Here is a 24,601-nt window from a genome sequence, read left to right as displayed (position 1 = left end):
ATAACCAATACTCCCAAGAGTGTGTTTTGCAATGGGAATGCTATTATGGGTCAGTGGCATGTATCAGTAGCACTATTACTTAAAGGGAATTACAGAGGCACGAGAGGAGCTTGCCCAGGTGGATTGGAGGAGGATACTGGCGGGGATGACAGCAGAGCAGAAGTGGCTAATGTTTCGGGGAATAGTTCACACGGTGCAGGATAGATATGTCCCACAGATGAAGAAGTTCCCAAATTGCAGGAGTACGCAACCGTGGCCGAGAAAGGAAGTTAAGGTTTGCATAAAAGCCAAGGAAAGGCCATACAAGGTAGCAAAAATGAGTGGGAAGTTGGATGATTGGGAAGCTTTTAAAATCCAGCAAAAGGCAATTTGGAAAGCTACAAGGATAAAGATGAATATGAAGGCAGACTAGCCAATAATATAAAGCAGGATACCAATAGTTTTTTTTCAGTTATATGAAAAGTAAAAAGGTGAGAATTGATATTGGACCACTGGAAAATGATGCTGGTGAGGTCGTAATGGAGGACAATGAAATGACAGATACTTTGCACCTGTCTTCACTGTGGAAGACACTAGTGAGTGTCAGGGAGCTGGAGTGAGTGCCATTGCTATTACAAAGGAAAGAGTGCTTGGTAAACTCAAAAGGTCTGAAGCCAGATGTCACCTGAACCAGATGGACTACATCCCAGAGTCTTGAGAGAGGTTGCTTAAGTGATAACAGATGCATTGGTTAACATCTTTCAACAATCATTTGATTCTCGCATGGTCCCAGAGGACTGGAAGATTGAAAGTGTCATTCCATTCTAAGAAGGGAGGAAGGCAAAAGAAAGGAAATTATAGGCCAATTAACCTCAGTGGTTGGGATAGTGTTGGAGTCTATTATTGAGGATGAGGTTTTAGGGTACTTGGAGGCTAATGATAAAATAAATCAAAGTCAGCATGGTTTCTGTAAAGGGGTACCTTGCCTGACAAATCTGTTAGAATTCTTCGAGGAAGTAACAAGCAGTGAGCGTTAATTAGTTGAGTTTTCAAAAGGCATTTGATAAGGTGCCACAGATGAGGCATAAAATCCTATGGCATTACTGGAAAGATACTGGCATGGATAGAGGATCGGTTGACAGGTAGGGGGCAGTGAGGGGGAAATAAAAGGGGCCTTTTCTGGTTAGCTGCCATAGTGGTGTTCCTCAGGGGTCAGTACTGGGACCATTACTTTTCACATTGTTGTCAATGATTTGGATAGTGGAATTGATAGCTTTGTGGCAAAGTCTGCGGATGATACAATAGGTAGAGGGGTAGGTAGTGCTGAGGAAGCAATGCATTTGCAGAAGGACTTAAGACAAATAAGAAGAACGGGCAACAAAAGTGCCATATGGAATACAGCATTGGGAAATGTATGATAATGCATCTTGGTAAAAGGAATAATAGTGCAGATTATTATGTAAATGGGGAGAAGGTTCAAACATCAGAGGTGCAGAGGGACTTAGGAGTCCTCGTGCTAGACTCCCAGACGGTTAATTCACAGGTTGAGTCTACGGTAAAGGCGGCAAATGCAATGTTGGTATTTACTTCAAGGGGAATAGAATATAAAAGCAAGGAGATAATGCTGAGGCTTTAGAAGACACTAGTCAGGCTGCACTTGGAGTATTGTCAAAGTTTTGTGCCCATATCTCAGAAAGGATGTGTTTTTGTTGGACAGAGTGCAGAGGAAGTTCACGAGGATGATTTCGGGAATGAAGGGGTAAACATACAAAGTGCATTGGGCAGCTGTGGGCCTGCACTTACTGGAATTTAGAAGAATACGGGGGGGGGGGATCTTATTGAAACTTACTGAATGTTGGTCCTGTATCATTTTGTTGATCATTGCTCTACTTTAAAGTAATCCACTAATGTAAAGATATTTGAAGAATGCAAGATTACCCATAAAAGACTTTTTCCTAGATTTGAGATGTAATTTATTACTATACTGAACTATGGCACTAAAAGTATAAGAGAACAGTTTACCACCAAATTTCCACAACTGGCCAAGTGATTGTAACAGCATGTTTGCACTACATGGTGTGCATTCTTTTCCCAGCTTTGCTGAAATAGGACTTTACGCAGTAATAAGCCATCTCTCAACCTATTGTGTGATTGATACAATACTGTGCTTCACAATATTCTAAGTTAGTGAATGTGCGTAATGATGCATTCCAATATTACTAATGATCTACCTTGGAGGAGTAACCCTGTCGGAGTCCTGCTCTTAAGCCACTTTTGAAATAGGATGTCGGGGAGCTGGAGTACAGTGGAGGTGGAGCAGATTCCAAATCATTGTAGCCACAAGAAGTTGATCGCTTGAAAAAATTTTAAAAAGATCATTAACAATCCAAGATCAATTTTAATCAACGCTTGATTTAAGATTCAAGTTATTTTTTTTATCATGTTGAAACATACAGTGAAATGCATCATTTACATTATCAACCAATACTTCCAAGGGGCCAGCCCACAAGCGTCACCTCACATTCTGGCACCAACATAGCATGCCCACCACGCTCGACAAATTACACACAATTCCAGAGAAGTTGAAAAAGAACGGTTGATTTAATTGCTGTATATTCCCCAACCTCTGTATAGGTGAATCCACTCTTCAATGTCTCAACTATGAAGTGAAGACATTAATATACAACCTAGACAGTTTGCACTGACAGACTCTCCTATCATGGTTAGTGAGTAACAAATATGATCTTATTCTCAACAGACTTGGGCAAAGAGCTACCAGAGGACCGGGAGCAAAAGCCTTCCAGCTTCCACACTCTCCCATCTGTTCTATGTGGACAAAGATCACTCGGTGAACCATAAATGTTGGCCCCTCACAACTAAGAGACTAAGAACTGATCAATGTCAGGCTTGCACAGGTTGGTAGATTTACCCATCCGCTGGGTTACTACTTTGGACACACCACAGTTCTGTGCAAAACAAGAGCCTAAAATTTTAATTAATTAATAATCCCAACCATTCCAGTTGAGATACAAAAGACAAAAAAATCTCCGGGGCACTCTAGTAATAACCTCTTGTCTACTTGAGAAGCTTCTTTAATCTAATCTTTACCTGATTTTGGTCAGATTCATACCCTCCAAGTCCAGAGTCAAGTGGAAGTTGATATCGCTCCAGCTCCCTTTCCTGAAAGTAAAGTCTTGATTAGATAGATATTCCCAAAAATGTTTTCCCTCCTCAAAACATCAGCTCCTTGCTGGATATCCAAATAATGTCCAGCTGGCTGTTATATACAGTGAAAGCAGTCAAGTTATTCCACAAGCCAGAGCATCTTTATAAACACCACCCATTTTTGCCGATAATAAATGGAAATGCTTGAATGTTGATCTTCCTTAACTCTATGTAGCCGAGGAAGACAGTTGCTGCCCAACTTCTTCCCTGCTTGAAACTCGAGTTACAGGAAGAAAGTTGCAGCAGGTATTATTTAGTTCTTCTCACACATTTACATTACCTCTACATCTCTCACAGAGATAGCCATTATTCCACTTTAAAAATGCATTTCACAGCTACTTAATATTTATAGTAACGATGCTGAGCATACGCCTCTTACCCAGTTACAGCATAGCCTGATATTCCTAAGCTAATGTGTTTATCTTGAACGCCACTCCTTTTCAACTTACACTACTACGATCTCGTCCGTAGCGCCGAGCTCCTCCCAGGCCAGAGTCGCGGGACCTTGAGTATCTCTCCAGTTCCCTATCCTAATCAGAAACAAAATTCAGTTAAACAGTTTCATTGTGGAAACTTTTCATTGTTCTTATCAAGTCCATTCTCCTATGTCACTTTCTGACTAGTTTCTCATTCATTTATTCATGATAGTCTGTCTCAAATAGGCAATCAACAGGCACTTATCCTTCACGCTTTACAAAACCAAGTCTCAACCTTTCAGAGCTCTTGCTCGAGTTGGAACCATCCTACTCTAGCCCAGTGCAGATAAAAACCAGATTCAGGACTATTATATTGGCAGAGACAGGTTAACTGTATATAATCAAAAAGGGAATCATAGCATTCCTGGTCCACATTTTTTTTTACATCTGCTACACTGCGCATCCAACGTGTTGTTAGATTGATGAGAACTGAGCCCAACCTAGTTCAACTATCCCCAGAATAGCCCCCCTTCCTTCAAAATGCATCTAATCATAATATTTACCTCGGTTCTGTCACGGCCATACCCTCGATACCTAGGACCACTTGATGGTGGGTATTGCTCCAGTTCTCTTTCCTGTCACAATAAAATTAGTTCACTTGAAATATACTTAGTTTTCTCCTGTTGTTTCCAAAGTATTTAAGACACCAGCTATGCTTCTGTGAGAGCCTTAGAAAGGAAGACATCCGAATGTGTATGCGGCAAAAACTACTTCTTTCCTGCATCAACAAGTTTCAATAAGAATCATTGCATATCCAATAGAGATCAGTAAGATACCAAAAGCAAGAAAGAGATGTTCCAGCATTCCATAGCAAACATGCATGGTATGAACCTGCAACACTGATTCGGTGTTGTTAGTTGAACGGTAAATAATGGACATGAAAACCGCTTTGTTTAAATTCAAAAAGAACCAGAATTTCAGAAACTGGTTGCAATCAGCCAATTATTGTCTACATAGACTTTTGTCTGTATTTAATAACGTCTCTTGTTTCATCACTGCAAATAGAGCAATTACTCAAATAAGCAGATGTTGAAGACAACTGAGATAACCTGTGTGGATAAAAAACTGCATAAAAATCTTTACACAGGTTTATTATTCACTGCAAACCACACTGTATTTACAAGGTATCAATGATCGATGACCACGACTGGAAAAGGAACAATCCAATTGTACTAAACCCAACTGTGTTGTAAATCACTAACATAAGACATACCTCTTCATAGTCTCTGTAAGAGTGGTAATCATCATAACTTTCCAAACTGCCATAACCTGACTGTTTGCTTCCAGTCTCTGGATAATCTGGATAATCTGGATAATCCGGATAATCCCCGATGCCAGATCCATGATGAATTCTAGAACTGGAGCTAGGGTAGTTTCCCAAAAGACCAGTACTGTGTCCATATGACATTGAACTGCTGGAGTTCGCTGTTGGAAAAAGGATAATTTTTTTTTAGGCCCAAAGGCCATAGCTTCAATTTAAGAACCGACTGGTATAAACAACAGGAATCAAAATGAATCTTTCAGGGTATTTTGAGCATCTAGAAAAGAATTTAAAGAAATTAGGAAGGCAAAACGAGGCCATGAAATGTCCTTGGTGAGTAAGATTAAGCAGGATAATGAGACATCCTATAAATAGAATCAGAAGCAAGACAGGAAGAATAGTTCTCCTGAAGGACCAAAGGGGAAATCCATATGTGGAGCCAGGTAATGTGGGCTAAGTTCAAGTGAATATTTATCATTTATATTCACCACGGAGAAGAATGTAAAAGATAGTGAATTCAAGAAGGCAAATGTGTATAAACTGAAGCAATTTAGTAATAAGGAGGAGGTGATGTTAGATGCAATGTTTGTTAAGAGTTGATATCTTTATATAAGAAGGCAGCAGAGGTTAGTCAAGTAACTAAATGCAAGTGAGCTAGGTATTTCTGGGGTAAAGCTAAAACAAGTCTAGACCGAAAGGAAAATGACAGATTTCGGCATCTTTCCGTTTCACATTCATCACAGAGTATTTAATAGGACAAAGTGCAACAACAGATTTATTTACCAAACCGTCCCCATCTTTCACCCTTTGAATAAAAGTAAATCAAACCTACCAGCCTGTTCCTTACCAGGCACATTAGTAGGGAACACACTTCGCATATTGAGGTATGGATTTTGAGGTACCCGCAGATCTTTTGGTGGCTCACCCAACAGAGATGGCTGCAACACAAATTTGATGGTATTCAGATTGTGCAAGATAATCACTCAGTGCTCCAGTAACAGTATAATTGCATGCACCCTATTTGCGTCAGGTAAACCATATGGTGCAAAAGGGGTCGGGGGGGAGGCAAAAACTGTAAAAGCCTAGAATCCAAACTTCAAAAAAAAAAATCAGAACCGCTGGTCATCTCTGGAAAACAAACTTAATGTTTCAGCTCAGTTTTGCTGTTTTGTATGGCATGGCCTGGGAAGGGCTGACATGAGTCTGCCTGTTCGGGAGCCGGGGTCAATAACCATCAAAAGAAGGAAATGTTAGAAGACAATAATGTTTTGATGTGGCCAATCATTCTTCAATGCTCTGAATAACTAAATCCTATTGTCCTCCAAGGTACAATATTTTTAAAATTCACTAATTTCTGGTTGAAGAATTGGACTTTTCTTCTCAGACTCAAACAGTCAATCCCTTAATTTGAAAGTGTGACCCCCAGTTCTAGGGGTCTCTATTTCTTTCAGTCTGAGAAGATTGGCCCAATTCTGATTAATCTCTACTTAAGAGTGAATTTTTGAGTTATATAATTAATTTAATCTGTGAGAAAAATATATTAAGAATTTTTTGAACACAGCTGATCTTTATTCTGCCAATACCCCTGTACCTACTAATAAAAGGATCTTTTAATTAGGTGGATGGATACAGGACAAAGAACACACTTAACTTTGACAGCTCAGCTCCACAATGTTGACAATTATGAGGAGAGCTGGGGAGGCATTCTGATCTGAGAAAGCTATAGCCCAAGATGCCACAGTCACAAATTTGACACTGACGTTTTTCACAAATTACGCATTATAGAAACTAATACTATATAGTCATGTTCAAAGTATGCAAGGCTGAAGTTCATCCCCAGGATTAGATCAATTACAAATAGTTCTATCCTTATTCAAAAGAAGTTCTTGCATCATTCTGGAATGCAATGAGGAAAACATGTGTCACTTATCAAAACAAATTTGTAAACTTTTCTGCAAACTATCCAAAATCTATAGCATGATTGCTTTGTACAAACAATAAGTAAATTTTGGTATCTATCTCACTTTTAGCACAGATAACCAAAAATGGATCATAAAACAATCTAGATTCTGTTTAAGAGACCAAGTTTTTTCAGAGATTGTCTTTTGCTCCAGATTCTAGCAGTCACAAACAGGTGTGTCTCCACTTGGATTTCAGTCTAAAAGGACTGTATGTTAATTGATCCATATTATTTGCCAATAACAATGCACAAGGCAGACACTAATATTCCCTTTTGTTACTCTCGATTCTGTTTGTGGCCAAACATTTTCTTATCATTATCCACTATTAAGAACAGTTTCCAAAGTGCAGCTTTAACAATGCACTTGAAAACTTGCACAAACCTTCATTTCAATCAACTATAGTTTAGATCACAAACTGAAGAACAAGAGGAAGAGGCTTAAGTTATTCTCAGTCATCAACAGATAATTTACAATTCAAACACTTTGAGAATAATAAATTTAAAACTTGTAACAGGAATAAACGACAAACGTTTGTACAATATTCTACAAAAGAGAGACATGACTGTCCATTTAAGCTTGATCCCTCACCCCTGGTGTGGCCAAGCCAGTGTCTTGAGACATGTTCTGGTTCCTCTGTTTCTTCAAATCACTGAGCACAGAACCCAGGATGGATGTGGGGAGTCCTTGCAAAGAAGCTGGAGGAGAGGAGACCTGCCGAGAATGAGATGGATTATCCATCATACCGAGCATGTCAGATGGCCTTTGTCCATGATATTGTTGGTTTGGCAATGATCCCATTGGCATCATTGGTTGATTCAGGTGTCCTCTTTCAGAATTCAGTCCTATTAGGTTATAAATACAGAAAGATTAAAAATTAATTCAAGACAGAGAACTCATTTAAAACAGAATCAACTCAGTAATAAAAATAATGCTTCACAATAATTTGAGGAATGAAGTGTAGACAGGTTACATCTATAATTCACTGTTCTGAAAAGGACAGTCCTCAATGGCTTTAAATCAGAAGAGAAAGTTCTTTAATGGATAAGTGGGTTGCCAATGAGCTATTTACCCCACAGCTTTTAGCCGAAGTTTCTGAAAGTTGTCACTTAAAGACAGATAGAAACTGAAGAGGAAGCAGTAAAGGCAGGCTGCTCAATAACGGTCACAGCTAAGCCAAGAACTGTCTTTCCAGTCCAAAAGCATTTGTTTTCCAAAAGTGATATTTGATAAAATGGGATAAACAGAAGTTTAAAACAAAATATTCTATAGATTCTACTCATTACAAAAACAATCCAATCATTCCACAATTATCTAATATAAGCTTTACAAAATATTACATGGAAACCTTACTAGAATAAAAGGTTTTCCACATCCTCTATTACCTTCTGTAGGAATTATATCAAGATACACGGAACAGCTTTGACAGAGCAGGCTACTCTGGAAAGTTAAATCACATGGGATCTAAGATGAGCAAGTCTGGCTTGATGGTAGGAGACAGCGCATAGTGGCAATAGCTATTTTTCAGACTGGAGTCCTGTCACTTGTGGGGTACTGCAGGGAATCAGTGCTAAGTCACCTGTTGCTCATCATTTATCTGAACAATTTGAATGAGAATTAGCTGGCATGGCAATTTGCAGATGCCACTAAAACCGGTGGTATAACGGACAGTAAAATTAGACATCTAAGATTACAATTGGATTTTGATCATCTGGGCTAGTGGACCAAGAAATGGTAGATGGAGGTTTAATTCAAATAAATGCGATGTTCTGCATTTTGTAAGAAAAACAAAGGCTTGATTTGTATAGGAAATTGTAGGGTCCTGGGAAATGTTATAGACCCATGGGTGCAGGTACATAGTTTCTTGAAAGTACCAACATGGGTTGAAAAGGTAGTGAGGCTAGTATTGACACACAGACCCGATGAGGGGTCTCAACAGGAAATGTCAGCTGTTTATTCCTCTCCATAGGTACTATCTGACCTGCTGGGTTTCTCCAGCTTTTACTTATTTATTGAGACACAACATGGAATATAACCCTATTTTGTACGTGTTCATTTGGCACACTTGCCTTTATTAGTCAGAACACCATGCTACACATGACATTGGTATTTGGATTACTGCCAACAGTCTGGTAACCCTGCTATGAGAAGCATATTAAACTAGACAGGAAGCAACTCATTTATAGGAATGTTATTGGGAGTAGAAGGCTTGAGTTATTATGGAGAGGCTGGATAGGTTGGGACTTTTATTTTAAAACCCCTGGAGCATAAGAGATTGAGTGTGACCTCAGAGTTTCCTAAACTCACGAGGGGCCTAGATAAGGTGAATAGTTACACAGTCTTCCCCCAGGGTAGGAGAGTCCAAAACTACAAGGCATATGTTTGAAGTGAAAGAGGAAAGACTTAAAGGCAACCCAAAGAAAAACCTTTTCACACCAAGGGTAACGAATGAGCTGCCAGAGTAAGTCGCAGAGGTGGTTACAATAATGTCATTTGAACAGTTACATGGAAACAAAAGTTTCAGAGGTATATGGGCCAGCCAAACATAGGTAAATGAGACTAGCTTTGTTAGGCATAAGACAATACATAGGAGCAGAATTAGGCCAATTGGCCCATTGGGTTTACTCATTCAATCATTGCTGATTTATTATCCTTCTCACTCCCCATTCTCCTGCCTTTTCCCCCATAACCTTTGACACATGACTAATCAAGTCACATTCCCAATGACTTGGCACCCACGGCCACGTGTAGCAATGAATTCCACAGATTCACCACCCTTTGGCCAAAGAAATTACTTATCTTTGTTCTAAAGGGGCATCGTTTTATTCTGAAGCTGTGCCCTCTGATCCTAGACCTCACCCCCCACTGTAGAAAACATCCTCTCCATCTGGGCTTTTCAATATTCAAAATATAAGTTGGACTGAAGGGCTTTGTTCTGTGCTGTATAGCTCTATGGCTTATGGTCCAAGTATTGTTGCTTCACTGGTGCAAAGCTACTAGGGGAGCTTCTCTGCTACAGGCTTTTGGTCCTCCATTTAGAGTCTGTTCAGCCACAGGATGCAACACTGATCTTGCCCTTTCCTCCACTCCGCCGGAGGTGATGCCAGTTGAAAGTTATTGTGAAGCAATTACCACAGAGGAACTAGAAAAAGCCATCAGAATATATCTATTAAACTACTGCCACAAGAGCCAACCCATCACCTTCCCCTCGCCACCTCTATTCAGATCTGGGGATGCTACTGACCATCAGTTAACCCTCAGTATTATGCATGGCTAATAAATAAGGAAATAATTTGATAATGATACCAAACAGAGGATAAGATCAGAGGCAGAGGTTTTTTATTCCTGCATAGAAATCTGTAACCAGTATACCATAGGGATCACGCTGGGACTATATCTACATTAATGTTTTTGGATGTGAACATAGGTGGACTGACTTGCAAACTTGCTGATAACAAGTCCTTGTGCAGGAAGGCACAGAGTCGAATGTACTTCCTAAGAAGGTTGGCGTCATTCAATGTCTGTAGTGAGATGCTGAAGATGTTCTATAGGTCAGTTGTGGAGAGCGCCCTCTTCTTTGTGGTGGCGTGTTGGGGAGGAAGCATTAAGAAGAGGGACGCCTCACGTCTTAATAAGCTGGTAAGGAAGGCGGGCTCTGTCGCGGGCAAAGTACTGGAGAGTTTAACATCGGTAGCTGAGCGAAGGGCGCTGAGTAGGCTACGGTCAATTATGGATAACTCTGAACATCCTCTACATAGCACCATCCAGAGACAGAGAAGCAGTTTCAGTGACAGGTTACTATCGATGCAATGCTCCTCAGACAGGATGAAGAGGTCAATACTCCCCAATGCCATTAGGCTTTACAATTCTACCGCCAGGACTTAAGAACTTTTTAAAAGCTATTATTAATGCTTTTTGAGACGGTGATTTAGATGCATATCATATTTTTTTACTGAGTTAAGTATTGTATGTAATTAGTTTTGCTACAACAAGTGTATGGGACATTGGAAAAAAAGTTGAATTTCCCCATGGGGATGAATAAAGTATCTATCTATCTATCTAACACAAAGACTGCTGTTGTGGATAGTGAAAGAGATTGTGAAAGGATGAAGAGGGTAGAGATCAGCTGGAATGATGTGCAAGGTGGCCGCAGGTAGAATTTAATCCAGACAAATCTGGTGTAATGCATTTTGAGATGTCAAATACTAACCTGACATACACATTAAGCAGCAGATGATATAGAGGGACCTTGGGGTGAAAATTCATAACTCTAGGAAAACAGTGAGACAGATGGATAGGATTGTGAGGGCAACATTCAATATGGGATTGTCACACTGCAACTATACAACATTGTCAGGCTGCACTTAACAGTATTGTGTACGATTCTGGCTGCCATACTACAGGAAGGTTGTAGTCATACTAGAAAAGAGTGTAGAAATTATTCACTAGGACGCTGACTGGTATGAAGGCCTGTAGTTATACAATTAAAGATAGATTAGGTTTATTCTCAATGGAATATAGGAGGGGATAGATAGGATGGATAGGCAGCTTTACCTGGGAGGTGTGAGGGGACTAAGACTGGGGGCCATAGGCTAAAGGTGAGGGGACAAAGTTAAAGGAGATCTGAGGGAAAGGCTTTTCTGCACAGAGGTCAGTGGTTATATGGTACAAGCTGTCAGAGGTAGAGGCAGATACTATTGCCTTTAAAGCCATTTAGACAGGTACTTGGACAGGAAAGGAGCAGAGAAACAGGCAAACAGGATAACTACAGTTGGGCATCAAGGGTGGCATGGATGAATTGGGTCAAAGGGCCAGTTTCTGAACTGTACAGCTCTTATAATTAAACATCAGCCACAACAATCCTCCAGACAGGGCTGGGCTAGAAATAACTGATAATTGAAATAATTGGTAAATAGATAATTTAGTTTATTATTGGGCTGCATGTGTAAAATTAAAATAGGCTTCAAGTTTCCAAGATATGCACATACCTGAGGGCGATTTCCCTAAAAGTCCTTTTCCTGGTTGTGGTGGACCTCCAAGTCCTACTGGGTTTTGCTGCAAAGCTGCAAGAGGAGATTCACCCAGAATCCCAGGCTTCTGAAAAAAAAATACACTTACAAGGCTGTACTTTCACCTGATAAAAGAACTGCTCAATTTAGTTGGTTAGAATCACAAAAACTGTATGTTCCAGGCCAACAAACCCATGTCAGACTGTCTCAATCAGTTCCATTAACAACTAGTATTTTTAAAATAAAAACCTTCTTTGAATTTCAACAATGAATCTGCATCAGCCCACAAATTTCTCTCCCAAACCAAGGGTCCATAATCACTGGAACTATACAAAACAATCTCTATTCAATTCACTCCGTTCTTGAGAGAACAGCATCACGCAGAAGAATTTTTTTCCATTTGCTTTGAATGTGCCAATCACTGGAACATGGAGTACAGGATAACCAAAGACCAATTCCCATCTCCCATCTGGTTTATCTAACATATCCATCTCTCTACTGTAATTGTTATCTCCAATCTCTCACATCTCATCCCCAGCAATATCACTATCATTACTGCTGAAGAATACTAGCCCTGGCTACATGTGTTGAAGCCATAAGTCAATTACAGAGCCTCCTCTTCAATTCAGTCTTCTTACTATGCCTTAGTTGTAAGAATTCCTTACTCCCCTGCCTTTCTAGTTATACTATCTTTTTCAGCCTCTGAAAACTAAAGCTTGGTTCACCTTATCAATAACTCCAGATCAATCTCAATCCATCTTTAAAAACATAGTTACATGCAGCACTTTGAGCCAGGAACCTATAACTTGGTTTTACAGTTATTTACACCTTAGGATACACAGTATTGTACAAAAAAAATGGTAGAGCACTGCGCAAGAAAGGGTAGGATGTGACACTGTCAATTAGAGATCAGAATTCTAAAACTGGATGGCTACGTTTTGGCTGTTAAGGGCCAGAGATACAGACTGCTGCAAATGCACGGGTACCTTGGGCTCAGCTACAGCATCATCTGTAACTGAGTATCCAATTAATTTTCATCATCACATATACATGGATCCTTCACCTGCCTATGAATAAGTAAACAATTTACTAACGTTAATGATTCTGCATGACTCCCAGTTAATTGCTCTAAAGGTGCGGCCTTTCATTTTTGAATGAAGCCCTTAACCTCACAATCCTTGTACTGCAATATCTGATACCTGGTTTTCTTCTCAGCGGCAGAAGGACTTGCAACTATTCAAGGATGCAATGGTCTGGAACCTGAATGTGTACATGGCAACATACACAGCCCATTAAATCATGTATTTTCAGTGTTTTAACCAGATTTCATTGAATAAAACCAGATAGTTATAGGAAAAATCCAACTGACAAGTCAAGGTATGGATGCAAAATATCACCTGCAAGGATAGGCATGAGCTCAAATCAAAGAAGATCCAAATAGTTTGCCAACACCATTCTGAAACACCAAGTGTTTATTTCAATGTGGTTGAAAGCAGCATGAATGGAGTATGGTGAATCCGTGGAATGCTCTGCTAGAGACAGCTGTGGAGGACAAGTCTGTGGGTATATTTAAAGTGAAAATTGGTTTCCTGATTGGTCAGGGCATCAAAGGTTATGGTGAGAAGGCAGGTGTATGGGATTCAGTGGGATCCAGGATCAGCCAGGATTGAATGGTGTTGTGGAAGTCAAATCTGGATTAGGTCACTCGGAGACCGTATAAGTACAAACTCTTTACTCGAAGCACCCGGGGCTTACTCAGTTAGTCGCTCAAACAGGACCAGTCTGTCTGTGACTGTTCCTGCCTGATCCACCAACTAACTAACAATTCCCCTTACAACACAGATATATTTGTTCAGATACCTCCTACATGCTGTAGACAGGCTGGAGTCAAAGTTATCCACTACATGACAGCACCAAAAGACAAATTACAAAATAGGCATAATGGACAGAACATACAGAAACAGGCTAGAGTGGTCCTATCTCTTCGCATGAGTTCACAGGAGATAAGCATCCTGAAACCCTAGCTAGCTACCTTTAAGAAGAAATATCATTCAGCATGGCTTGGCACATCTGTTGATCATCAGCGGTTTCTTTCAGAAAAACAGGCTGCTATTGTTTAACGAAGTGTTAATCCTTTTACATACTTTATCAGTGTAGCAGACTCGATTGGCTGAATGGCCTAATCCTGCTCCTACGTCTTATGGTCAAGAAGTTCAGTTGTTCAGACCAAGCATCAGAATGGGGAAGAGATGGGGTCTATAGACTTTGACCGTGGAATGATTGCTGGTGCCAGATGGGGTGGCTTGAGTATCTCAGAAACTGCTGATCTCCTGGCATATACACGCACAACAGTTTCCAGAGTTAATAGAGAATGGTGCAATAAACATTCAGTGAGTGGCAGTTCTGTCGGCAAAAATGCCTTGTTAATGAGAGGTGGGACTAGAATGGCCATACTGGTTCAAGCTGTCAGGAAAGCAAAAGGAACTCAAATAACCAACAGTAGTGTGCAGAACAGCATCCCTGAATGCACAATACGTTGAACCTAGAAGTGGATGTAGAAGACCACAAACTCAGATTCAGTGACCATTTAATTAAGCACAGAAGGTATATTATAAAGTGGATGCTGAGTGTATTATCACACAGTGTTGAATGAAACATTGTCACAGACCAACAGCCTGTTTCCCTTTCTGCAGGTACTTCCTGACCTACTGACTTTTTCCTCGATATTTCATTTTTTTAAAATTCAGTTTCAACAACTGCAGTTTTTCTTTATTATTTTTAATCTAACAGCCATAAATTGTTGCACCTGGAGACTGCCTTTCTTCCTCAATTACTTGCTGCAAACAAAACAAACGGCTGGCCAGAACTTTACTCAAATAGAATTGCACAATAAAGGACAAGAGCAATATTAAAACTGGTCCGCATGTAAAGCCTAGCAGGTCAATCTGTGCTTTGTGCACTTACATTAAGAAATACTTAGTTTTCCTTATTTTGCATCAGCTGGGTCCGAACCAGATTCTACAGATAAACTAGGTTCCTAGGCAAAGCATTCTAGGAAACAACAGGTGCATAAGCAAAGAGGATGGGAGAGGGTGCAGTAGAAAATTAGAAGATTAAAAGACTAACATTAAACAGAAAAGAAAATTAGTAAAAAGCTCTGAGTTCCACAGGCAAAAGAGCCCCCCATTTTGACCAGGAGCTAATAAAGTAATCAATTTTTAAAGAATTTTGAAAGCAACAAGTCACTATTGAAGAAAGCATACACAATACACTGGTGGAAATAAGGTCGATCAGCATCTATGGAAAAGAGTAAACGGGTAACACCTTGCACTGAGACCCTTCTTTCGTACTGAGGAGGGAAGGGGGAAAGATGCCCAGCTATTGAAGATACTCAGAAAGTATGAAAATACAAGGTTTGCAGTCTCCAAGTTTGGACTGAACATGAGATCAAATCCAATAAATGAGAGCTGTAGAATTTAAAATTCAGTTAAATTTGGAATTGGAAAAGCATCTGTAACAGTGGCTATGAAACTAACAGGCTGTCAAAATCTATTCGTTTCACTAAATGGGTACTCTTTATTCTGTATAAACACAATGGAATGAAATGCCTCACTCAGCCCAGTAAATTTCTATGACTATGACACAGATACTCAAATATCTCTGATACTTTCCCTCTGACACTGTTAAAAAGGCGACAAATGAAGTAAGTGTGTATTTTGGACATTTTATCTTCCAAGTAAATCTACATCCCAGCAATAGTGAGCAAAAGTGATCTCCAACCGAGCCAGTAAGAGCAATTATGTCATCCCAATTCACCTAATAATTCTGTGATTTAAACAACCTATAGACTTACTCCAAGTAAACAATTATTTTAGGATAGTCGGACAAATATATTCAATAACATGCAGAGCTCAGAATAAGCTTTAACTGGAACTGTAATGAATATTTGGTGTCACTAATAATGAAAAAGACAGTTCATCTTCACTTGGCAAAATAAAAACACGCAGCTGGTTGTGTTGCTATGCGATTGATTGTGCTTTGCTTGGGGAACAAATAAGCACTTTTGTTAAATGACAAAGGCTTTGGGCAAGGATATTACGTGGGTCCTGTCTTTATTCTACTGCGCAAGCCCATTAAATTCACTGCAAGACAGCAGAGAAGTCACATTGACTCATGAAGGTAAGCTGCTATGAGGCAAGTGCACTAGGTCATCTTGATACATGCTCAAGTTTAGATTAGATTATTTTAGCTTTACTTGTCACAGGTACATCGAAACATATAGTGAAAATGCATTGTTCATGTCAACAACCACCATAGTCCAAGGACGTGCTGGGGACAGCCTTGAAGTGTTGCCGTTCTCCACAGTGTCAACATACACTCAGTGGACACAGTATTAGGTACACTTATTCGTTAATGCAAATATCTAATCAGTAACTCAATGTATAAAAGCATGCAGACATAGTTAAGAGGTTCAGTTGTTGTTCAGACTAACAATCAGAATGGAGAAGAAATATGATCTGAGTGACTTTCACTGTGGAATGGTTGATGCCAGATAAGATGGTTTGATTATCTCAGAAATTCCTGAGCTCCTGGGATTTTTGCGCACAATAGTCTCTAGAATTTACAGAGAATGATGCTAAAAACAAAAAAGTATCCACTGAGCAGCAGTTCTATGGGCAAAAATGCCTTGTTAATGAGAAAGGTCAGAAGAATGGCCAAACTGGTTCAAGCTGATAAGACGGTGACAATAACTCAAATAATCACGTTACAACAGTGGTGTGCAAAAGAGCATCTTGGCGGGCTGGGTTGTACGTTGTCCAGTGTATATCATTACTGACACAACTAAGTAAAAATGTTAACCTTGCTACTCTTGTTATAGTTTTTGTTCCACACATCCTAACAATATGCCTTCTCTCTCCTCTCCTGATCAACCACCTCAACGTAACTCATCAGCCAGAGCTGCCTAACCCTGCCAGTATTTCCTTCATTCTAGCAGAAATATGTTGCTCCTGAACTCTCCCATCTCATTTTTAGAAGCCACTCTCTTTCCAGGTATTCCTTAACCTGCAAACAGCCTCTCTTAATCAACGTTTCCAAGTTCCTACCTAATGCTTTCAATATTAGCCTTGCCCCAGTTTAGGACTTTCATTTAAAGACTAATCCTATTTCTATAATTCCAGTAGTTATGGTCACTGATGTGTCAGTCACTTGCTCTGCTTTGCTGCTGAACAAGTCGTCCAGCATTGCTCCCTCAATGTAGGGTCATCTACATCTTGCTTAAGAAAGCTTTCCTGGACAAATTTGACAAATTTCACCCCTTTGCACGATGTAGTCCCAGTTAGTACAAGGGAAGTTGAAATCACCTACTACTACAACCCTGTTATCAGTGATTACCCTATATATTTGCTCCTCTCATTCCTCATGGGTTATTGGGGAACCTGTAATACAGCCCCAGAATAATCACCACTTTCTTATTTCTAAGTTCTATCCGAGAATATCCTCCCCAAGTAAACCATGAAGTTCTTCCTTATTAAAAGCACAACGCTTCCTCTCTTACCTCAACCTCTATCATGCTTATAGAATCTCTTCCACGCAAGACTGAGGTGCCAATCCTGCTCCTCCCTCAACCACATTTCTATAATATCCTAGTCCTACATACCAATCCACGCCTGTGTTTCTCTCCTTGCCTGTCAGTAAAGATAATAGTGAATATAATATCCCCACTGAGGAAACAAATGAGGATATTTCTATATTTGTTTTTCTTTTAGCTTTATAGGCTAAGCTTCAAAGTTGCAAAGTATGTATACAGTATACAACCCTGAGATTCGTTTTCACAAAAGGCAGCCATGAAACAAAGAAACACCGTAGAACTCATTTAGAGAAAGTTAACTCAAAGACCAAACACCCATGGAAAAAAGAGCAACTTGGGCAAAGTTATGAACACTTGAACATCTCAACTTTAATTGCCAGTGATATCAATCCGTTGATTTGAGCAAGGGGTTGCAACCTCAATTTCTACAAGGGAGGTAGAGCAGGTAAGCAGTCTACAGTATCAAGCTCATCATTATCGAGCTGTACATTAGGGTAGCTGTGATATTCTGTTCTGAGGATTTAACATACCACTTTAGGGTCTTCTTATCAACCAGAGAAACATCTGTCTGTGCCCTGGATGCACAAACTTAACCCTACCCTATGAGAAAGTTGTCATACCACTGATCTGGCTGCTGCTTCCCCCCCCCCAATAAAGCTATCCCCAACAGTATTCAATCTGGTATACTTGTTTGAGAGTGCCACAAGAGAAGCCTACATTACCTGCCTACCTCCCCAGCAGTGACCCAACTACATGACTGAACCTTTAGTGTGACCATCTCCCCAAAACCAGATCTAGTACACCAGCTTCTACCTCTCCTAAGCTCCTAGGCATCTTAAAATTTCTTTTCAATGTTCAGCCTTCTGCTCAGTACAGACTAAAAGCAACCCTGTACAAGATGATAAGTAGTTAATAACGAAAAAGGTTGGTTGTTTCTGACCCCACAAGCATTGAAATAAACATTATTTCAAATTCTCTGTTAGAGAGGTTATATTTACACAACTAATGCAGTATTGCCACTGAGGGAACAGAAGTGGATATTTCTGGAATGAAAATAAGAAAACCCTCCTTCACAGGCCAAGTATGAAAACCAGAATGTTTCAACTTCAACTATCAGTCACATAAATTAGTTGACTGGAGCAAGGGTTGCAATATTGGTTTCCGCAAGGGAGATAGAACAGTAGCAGTCTAGAGCTTCAAGGACACTTGCTTCTAGTGAATGGCCATGTTAATGCATGGCTGTGTATTAGGCTACAAAACTGCACCCAATTGTGATATCCTGCCCTGCCAACATAATAGCTCATTGTTTCTAACTGGTCCCTTAGCACAATTCATAAAGAACAGAAATTTAATTCAACTCGGTAAGAGCTATACTCCAGTATTTATCCTGTCCCCCAGAGTCAATTGAATTTCCACTGCTTTTAAGAACTGAAGTTAGACGCCAATTCTTTTCAAAAGAAAATGTTAAAAAATCTGCAAAAATGTTCAACTGACATCATGCCCATTTTGGTACAGCGTACCTATGCATATGGTAGGCACATATTCCTGTGTATGGGCTAATCTTTGTCTAATGCTTATGAACAGGTATTAACAGGGTTTATATAATTTGCAACTCCAAAGGATTTTGCACACCACATTAACCATTTTAATCTTCACAATAACTTCGAGCACAATATTTATATTGCAAACTAAAACCTTGTCTACAGAAAAATTAGGTCTCAGGGACAGCGAGCCTGAGGGGCCCTATGGCAAATTCCTGCTTATCCTTTTCCTTATTGTCATAGGAAACTACAGCCTAGAAACAGGCCCTTTGGCCCATCTAGTCCATGCCAAACCATTTAAACTGCCTAGTCCCATCCACCTGCTCCTAGACCATAGCCCTCCATACCCCTCTCATCTATGTACCTAACAAAACTTCTCTTGAACATTGAAATCAAAATTGTAACCACTACTTGAACACTCTCACTACCCTCTGAGTGAAGAAGTTTCCCTTCATGCTCCCCTTAAATATTTCACCTTTCACCCTAACCTATGACCTATAGTTGCAGTCTCACCCAACCTCAGAGAAAAAAGCCTGCTTGCATTTACCCTAAAAGAACTGGATTAGCCCTCCCCAAATATCTTTTGGATAAAACATAAAACAAACCAGAATAACTGAGCACTGGTAAAAGGTTAACTTCAACAAAATGATTATTGAAGAATATCTATTCAGCTGAAAGTTGATGCTTTTTTATTCAGGTATCATGTGATTCACTGGGTTTCTTCTATTAGATTTACAAAGTTCATATTCTTTTTATTTATTTGACCACCACATGGCAGAGAATGGGCTCTATTCAACGACTACTGCACATCATAGAGCAGGGGGTTCTGAACCTGGGGTCCACAGACTCCTTGGCTAATGGTTGGGGTGCATGATATAAGAATGCTAGGGAAGCCCTGTGAAAGAGGCTTCATGGATCATATGGACAAATCTACAGCACAATCATATATTATACAGATAAATCTACATGCCCGTGATTGGAAAAAGCTACCAAAAAATAGTGGAAAATACACAGTCCATCACAGGAAAAGCCCTCCCCACTATTGAACACATTTGCAAGGAGTGCTGCCCCAAGAAAGCAGCATCCATCATCCACAAACTCCAACAGCCAGGCCATGCTCTCTTCTCGATGTCACCATTTGCAAGGAGATGCAAAAGCCTTTGTCCCACTTGGTGGTGCAATAATATCAGTGCCAGACTCTGGAACAAAGGTTCCTGAGTTCAAATCCAAGTCAGGTTGAGCGTCAAGCTAGCAACTCGGCCTCGTAAAAACAAGAATAGCTTGCTACGGAAACACCATTAAAAAAAAGTGCCCCGATAACTCCACTACCGGTTCAGGAAGTCATTAGACTCCTGAACCAGCGTGAGTAACCCAACTCAAAATTCAAAGATCATTTATTATCAAAGTATGTATACTATATACAACTTTGAGATTTGTCTCCTTGCAGGCAGCCACAAAACAAAGAAACCCCATAGAACCCATTAAAAAAAACTGTCAAACACCCAATCTACAGAGAAAAAGCACAAATTGTGCAAATAATAAAAGGCAAATAACATTCTCAACTAAAGTTCACAAAAGTGAGTTCAAAGCCACAAAGCCAGTCATCGCATTGGTTGTTAATCTTTGTGTGCAGATTTTCATTGATTCTATTGTTTTGTTGTATCTACTGTGAATGCCTACAGGAAAATCAATCTCAGTAGTGACATTTTGGTACTTTGACAATAAGTTTAATTCGAACTTATCTATAGTTTAGGATATTAGGAAAGCACCATGTCAGTCTAAAGTAATATACTAAACTGCTGAATTATTCAGATTGTGTTGCTTCTCATACCAACCAGTTCAGCCGATTACCATAATCAAGAACATAGTAATTTCCAACATCTGAATAGATTGTACCAGTTTGGTCATTCCATTAGTCTAGACAATCATTCAACAAGCTAGAGTTAATATTTCACATCTAGCTGAAAATTATTAAACAGCCATTTCCAGCTTATGAGGGTAATGTATAAATTACTGGAAGGAGATTTTAACCAAGCAAGTTTAACTTGAAACCAAGTTCTATCTATAGTAAATATGAGGCACACAGAGAAAATTACAAAACTGTTGATGATTTCATGCTGAGCATCAATTTTACTCAGGATAATAACAATATTTGCATTCATAGGAGAAGCGACAAAAGGTAGAGGATGGACATAAAACAGAAATCAGAGACTGGCGCAATTACTGGAAATATCACACTTCACAGCAAATGTATCTACTTAAAGTCTGTACTGAAGATTCAAAGCAAACATACCATTTATTCCATCAAGCCTTTTCACAACCAAATGCACACGTAAAAAAAATTTACCTGGACTTGTGCTGGATTTTGGCTCTGTAAAATAAGCTGCAGGAGGGCAGCACTTAAACCAGGATTCCCCAACAAGGCCATTGAAGGAGGGGCTCCCAGAAGTCCTTCAGGAAAAACGCAGAATTATTAGCATGAACACCAAGAACAGTAGATGCTGGAAATCTGAACGAGGACAGATAAGCTGGAAACACACACCAAGTTAAGCAGAAAAAAGATCAGAGTTCATGTTTTGGGTTGAAAGGGAGATGGGGAAAGAATAGAAAGGACAAATAAAATTACCGGCAATAGGGTATAACTGGGTGGCTGTTGTAGAAGTCAATCAATCAGTGGGATTAATAGAGGTAGTTTGAGACAGAATACAAGCAAATAAGTGTAAAAAGTTTCAAAATGCAGGGCTGTATGATATACCCAGCACGTCAAGCTGCACTAATGAAGAGGAAAAATGGAGCCAATATCATAGACAGGTGACTTACAGCAGAAGGGCCTGTTCTGATACAGGCACAAAAAGCACGTTACCTGTAGCTGCAGAAATCAATATTGAGACCAGAAGGCTGCAACATGCCTAGATGAAGATGAGATGTTGCTCCTCAGGTTTATTCCAAGCCTCATTGTAACAGTTTAGGAGGCTACAGATAAATAGGTCAGAGTGGGATGCAGAATTAAAAGTGGATGGCTACTGGAAGCTCAAGGACATCCACACAGGTAGCTCTGCAAACAATCACTCAATTTGTGCTTTGTTTCTCAAATGAAGAGAAGATTACACCGTGAATTCCAAATGTAAATCATTAGATCAAGTGAATTGCTTTTTCACTTTGAAGGACAGGTGAAAAGAGAGAAGTCAAAATGGTTGACGTTGCATCTTCTGAAGTTGGATGGGAAAGCAGACAGAAGAGTGGGATTGTGAAGATAATGATCCATTTGATTTACTGAAAGTGAGGGGAGGGGATGATGCGTCTGTCTGGTGGTGAAATGTTGAAGCTGACAGAAATAGTGAAATTAGTATACATTGAATTGAAGATAAAAAAAATTTTAAAAGATGTCAAAAGAGCTCTACTTTCTAACTTGGAGATCTTGGTAATTTCAAGTTTTAAAGAACCAATAACAATATTCCGCCCCATGGAGAATACAAACAGCTGATAATATGTGAACACTGACAAGTTTTTCTCCAATCCCAGTTATTGAATCATTTTATTGGATCAGCATTCTGGAATACCCTACTTAACACAATAGTTTCACTACATGGCCTGAAGCTCCTAAAGGAGACCTCTAGGCAACTATTCATGGCCAGCAGCTTCCAGAGTTTGCAGTTTTTAAAATTGAAGAAATGCCAAGTTAAAGCTAAATATGAATAAGAGCATAGCGTGTCATAGCACATTCAATGATAAAATACAAATTTCAGCACTGCACTCAGAATAATAGAAACAATATGCAATTTTAAATTAGCAACAAATTATAATTTGAGTTGTTGAACTACACGTCTCCAGGGGCAAACTAAGCTTTGTTGATGGACAGACAGTCTTCCATCAACATTATATTTCCATTAGACAGCTAAAAGGGGTACAAAGAAGCTTTGTGAGAATGTTATCAGGACAAAAGCACCTGAGTTAAAGGAAGAGGTTGGGCAAGCTGCAACTTTATTCATTGGAGGAGCTGAGATTGAGGGACAACCTTCTAAAGGTGCAGAAAATCATGAAGTACACAGTTTGGATGAATGCACAGTATTTATCTCAGGAAAGGAATAAAACCCTAAAGAGTTCTGGATTAAGATGAGGGGGAAAGAGTTAAAAAGGATTTGAGGGGCAATTTCTTCATGCAGTAAATGGCATGCATATGGAACAAGCTGTCACAGGAAGTGGTTGAGGCAGGTACAATAACCACATTTAAAAGACACTTGGGACATTTTCATAGATAAGAAAAGTTTCAGGGGATATTGCTCATCCACGTCAGCATGAAAGAGCTGGGCCAGAAGGGCCAGTTTCCACACTGTGATACTCTATGACAGCATGAAGACAGACCACTTTGCAGAACCTCCAAATATAACAATTCAAAATTCTATGGACATATATCGTATCTGCTATTTCTGCTCTTGTTCATGATTTCTGTTTTGAAAAGCACTAACACAAAGTAGTGAAAGGTTAATTGTATCAGTAAATAGGCTGTAATCTGGGTACCTCCTGGTACTCCATTATAACCTACACTATTGAATCTTGTCACACCATAAACAACCCAAGGGAAATACAACAGTTAGCAACAAACACATCCACGTAGAGCTCATTCACTCTATTGCTCACCTTGCTGCCCACCAGCTCCTCCATGGATTAATGGGTTTAAGAGAAGCTGCAGTGTTGCTGGATTATTGAGGCTGTTCAGAATCTGCATAGGATTAGGCTCTGGGAGAAGACCTTTACCACGGTTCATTGCCTAAGTAAAGAATTAAAGCGAATGAAGATGAGATTTAATGACTAATGTAAGCTATTAGAAGTGAATAATTGAACCCATTTTTCCCTAGTAACTGATAAAAGTCTCTATTACCATGCTCATTCACTGTCTATAACTTAGGGATCCAGAATATCCAGTGCTTGAAATCAGTACACGTGTAAGTTTGATTAGTGACTTACCATAGCTTGAGCTGCTATCAAGGCCGGGAGCATGCTCCGTCCAGGGGGTCCAGGTGCACAAAATGAAACCCGAACGTGGTTCCCACCAATGCAAATCCCATCTAATTCCTGTTGTACTTCCTCTGCTATATCTGCAGTTTCATATTCCACAATCGCAAAGCCTCGGAATTGCCCATCAGGTCCTTGAGCCAGCTGCACAAACAGGACACAGAAAACAGGTGATTAAGGAAATGGAGTAACTAAACAAGCAATCAAGATAATAACCTTCAGCTAACATGTGGATTATTCACTGACTCTACTCTCAAAAATACAAAATACCTGTCAGCAGACTTAAAGCCATTTATTCCACATGCAACATGCGTAATTATTAACTAGGGGGATGTGATTGGGTAGCAAAGTCAAGCTTGATCCCATTATTGCAGAGGAACAAAGGCGATACAAGTTTTTCTTACAATATAAATTTGTGTTCAGTGATGTCATGCAATTATTAACCAGTCAAAAGTTGTCAAACTTAAAAGCCTTGCAAAGTTACAATTATTCTTACTACTGTTTTTCAAGGATTACACAAAATAGGCAGGCCTCAATAGTCATAGTGCA

At 39.6% G+C, this 24,601-nt stretch overlaps 1 protein-coding gene across 3 annotated transcripts in view; it reads right to left on the bottom strand.

The window, feature by feature from the left end:
- raver1 (ribonucleoprotein, PTB-binding 1) overlaps positions 1-24,601 on the bottom strand; it is a 54,974-nt gene that overhangs the window by 7,114 nt on the left and 23,259 nt on the right. Inside the window, exons 4-14 of one of the 3 annotated variants that reach the window (XM_073069409.1) lie at positions 24,005-24,196; positions 23,678-23,807; positions 21,387-21,490; positions 11,888-11,996; positions 7,491-7,744; positions 5,774-5,879; positions 4,894-5,105; positions 4,184-4,255; positions 3,654-3,734; positions 3,088-3,159; positions 2,211-2,333 (exon numbers count right to left, since the gene is read on the bottom strand). In XM_073069409.1, coding sequence (XP_072925510.1) covers positions 2,211-2,333; positions 3,088-3,159; positions 3,654-3,734; positions 4,184-4,255; positions 4,894-5,105; positions 5,774-5,879; positions 7,491-7,744; positions 11,888-11,996; positions 21,387-21,490; positions 23,678-23,807; positions 24,005-24,196 — 1,455 coding nt within the window. The remainder of the gene's footprint in view (positions 1-2,210; positions 2,334-3,087; positions 3,160-3,653; positions 3,735-4,183; positions 4,256-4,893; positions 5,106-5,773; positions 5,880-7,490; positions 7,745-11,887; positions 11,997-21,386; positions 21,491-23,677; positions 23,808-24,004; positions 24,197-24,601) is intronic. The other 2 variants (XM_073069412.1, XM_073069411.1) reach the window with 2 other exon arrangements.

The sequence above is a fragment of the Hemitrygon akajei genome, chromosome 16 (assembly GCF_048418815.1).
Source record: "Hemitrygon akajei chromosome 16, sHemAka1.3, whole genome shotgun sequence".
Taxonomy (NCBI): domain Eukaryota; kingdom Metazoa; phylum Chordata; class Chondrichthyes; order Myliobatiformes; family Dasyatidae; genus Hemitrygon; species Hemitrygon akajei.
This window is presented reverse-complemented; position numbering and strand designations above follow the sequence as displayed.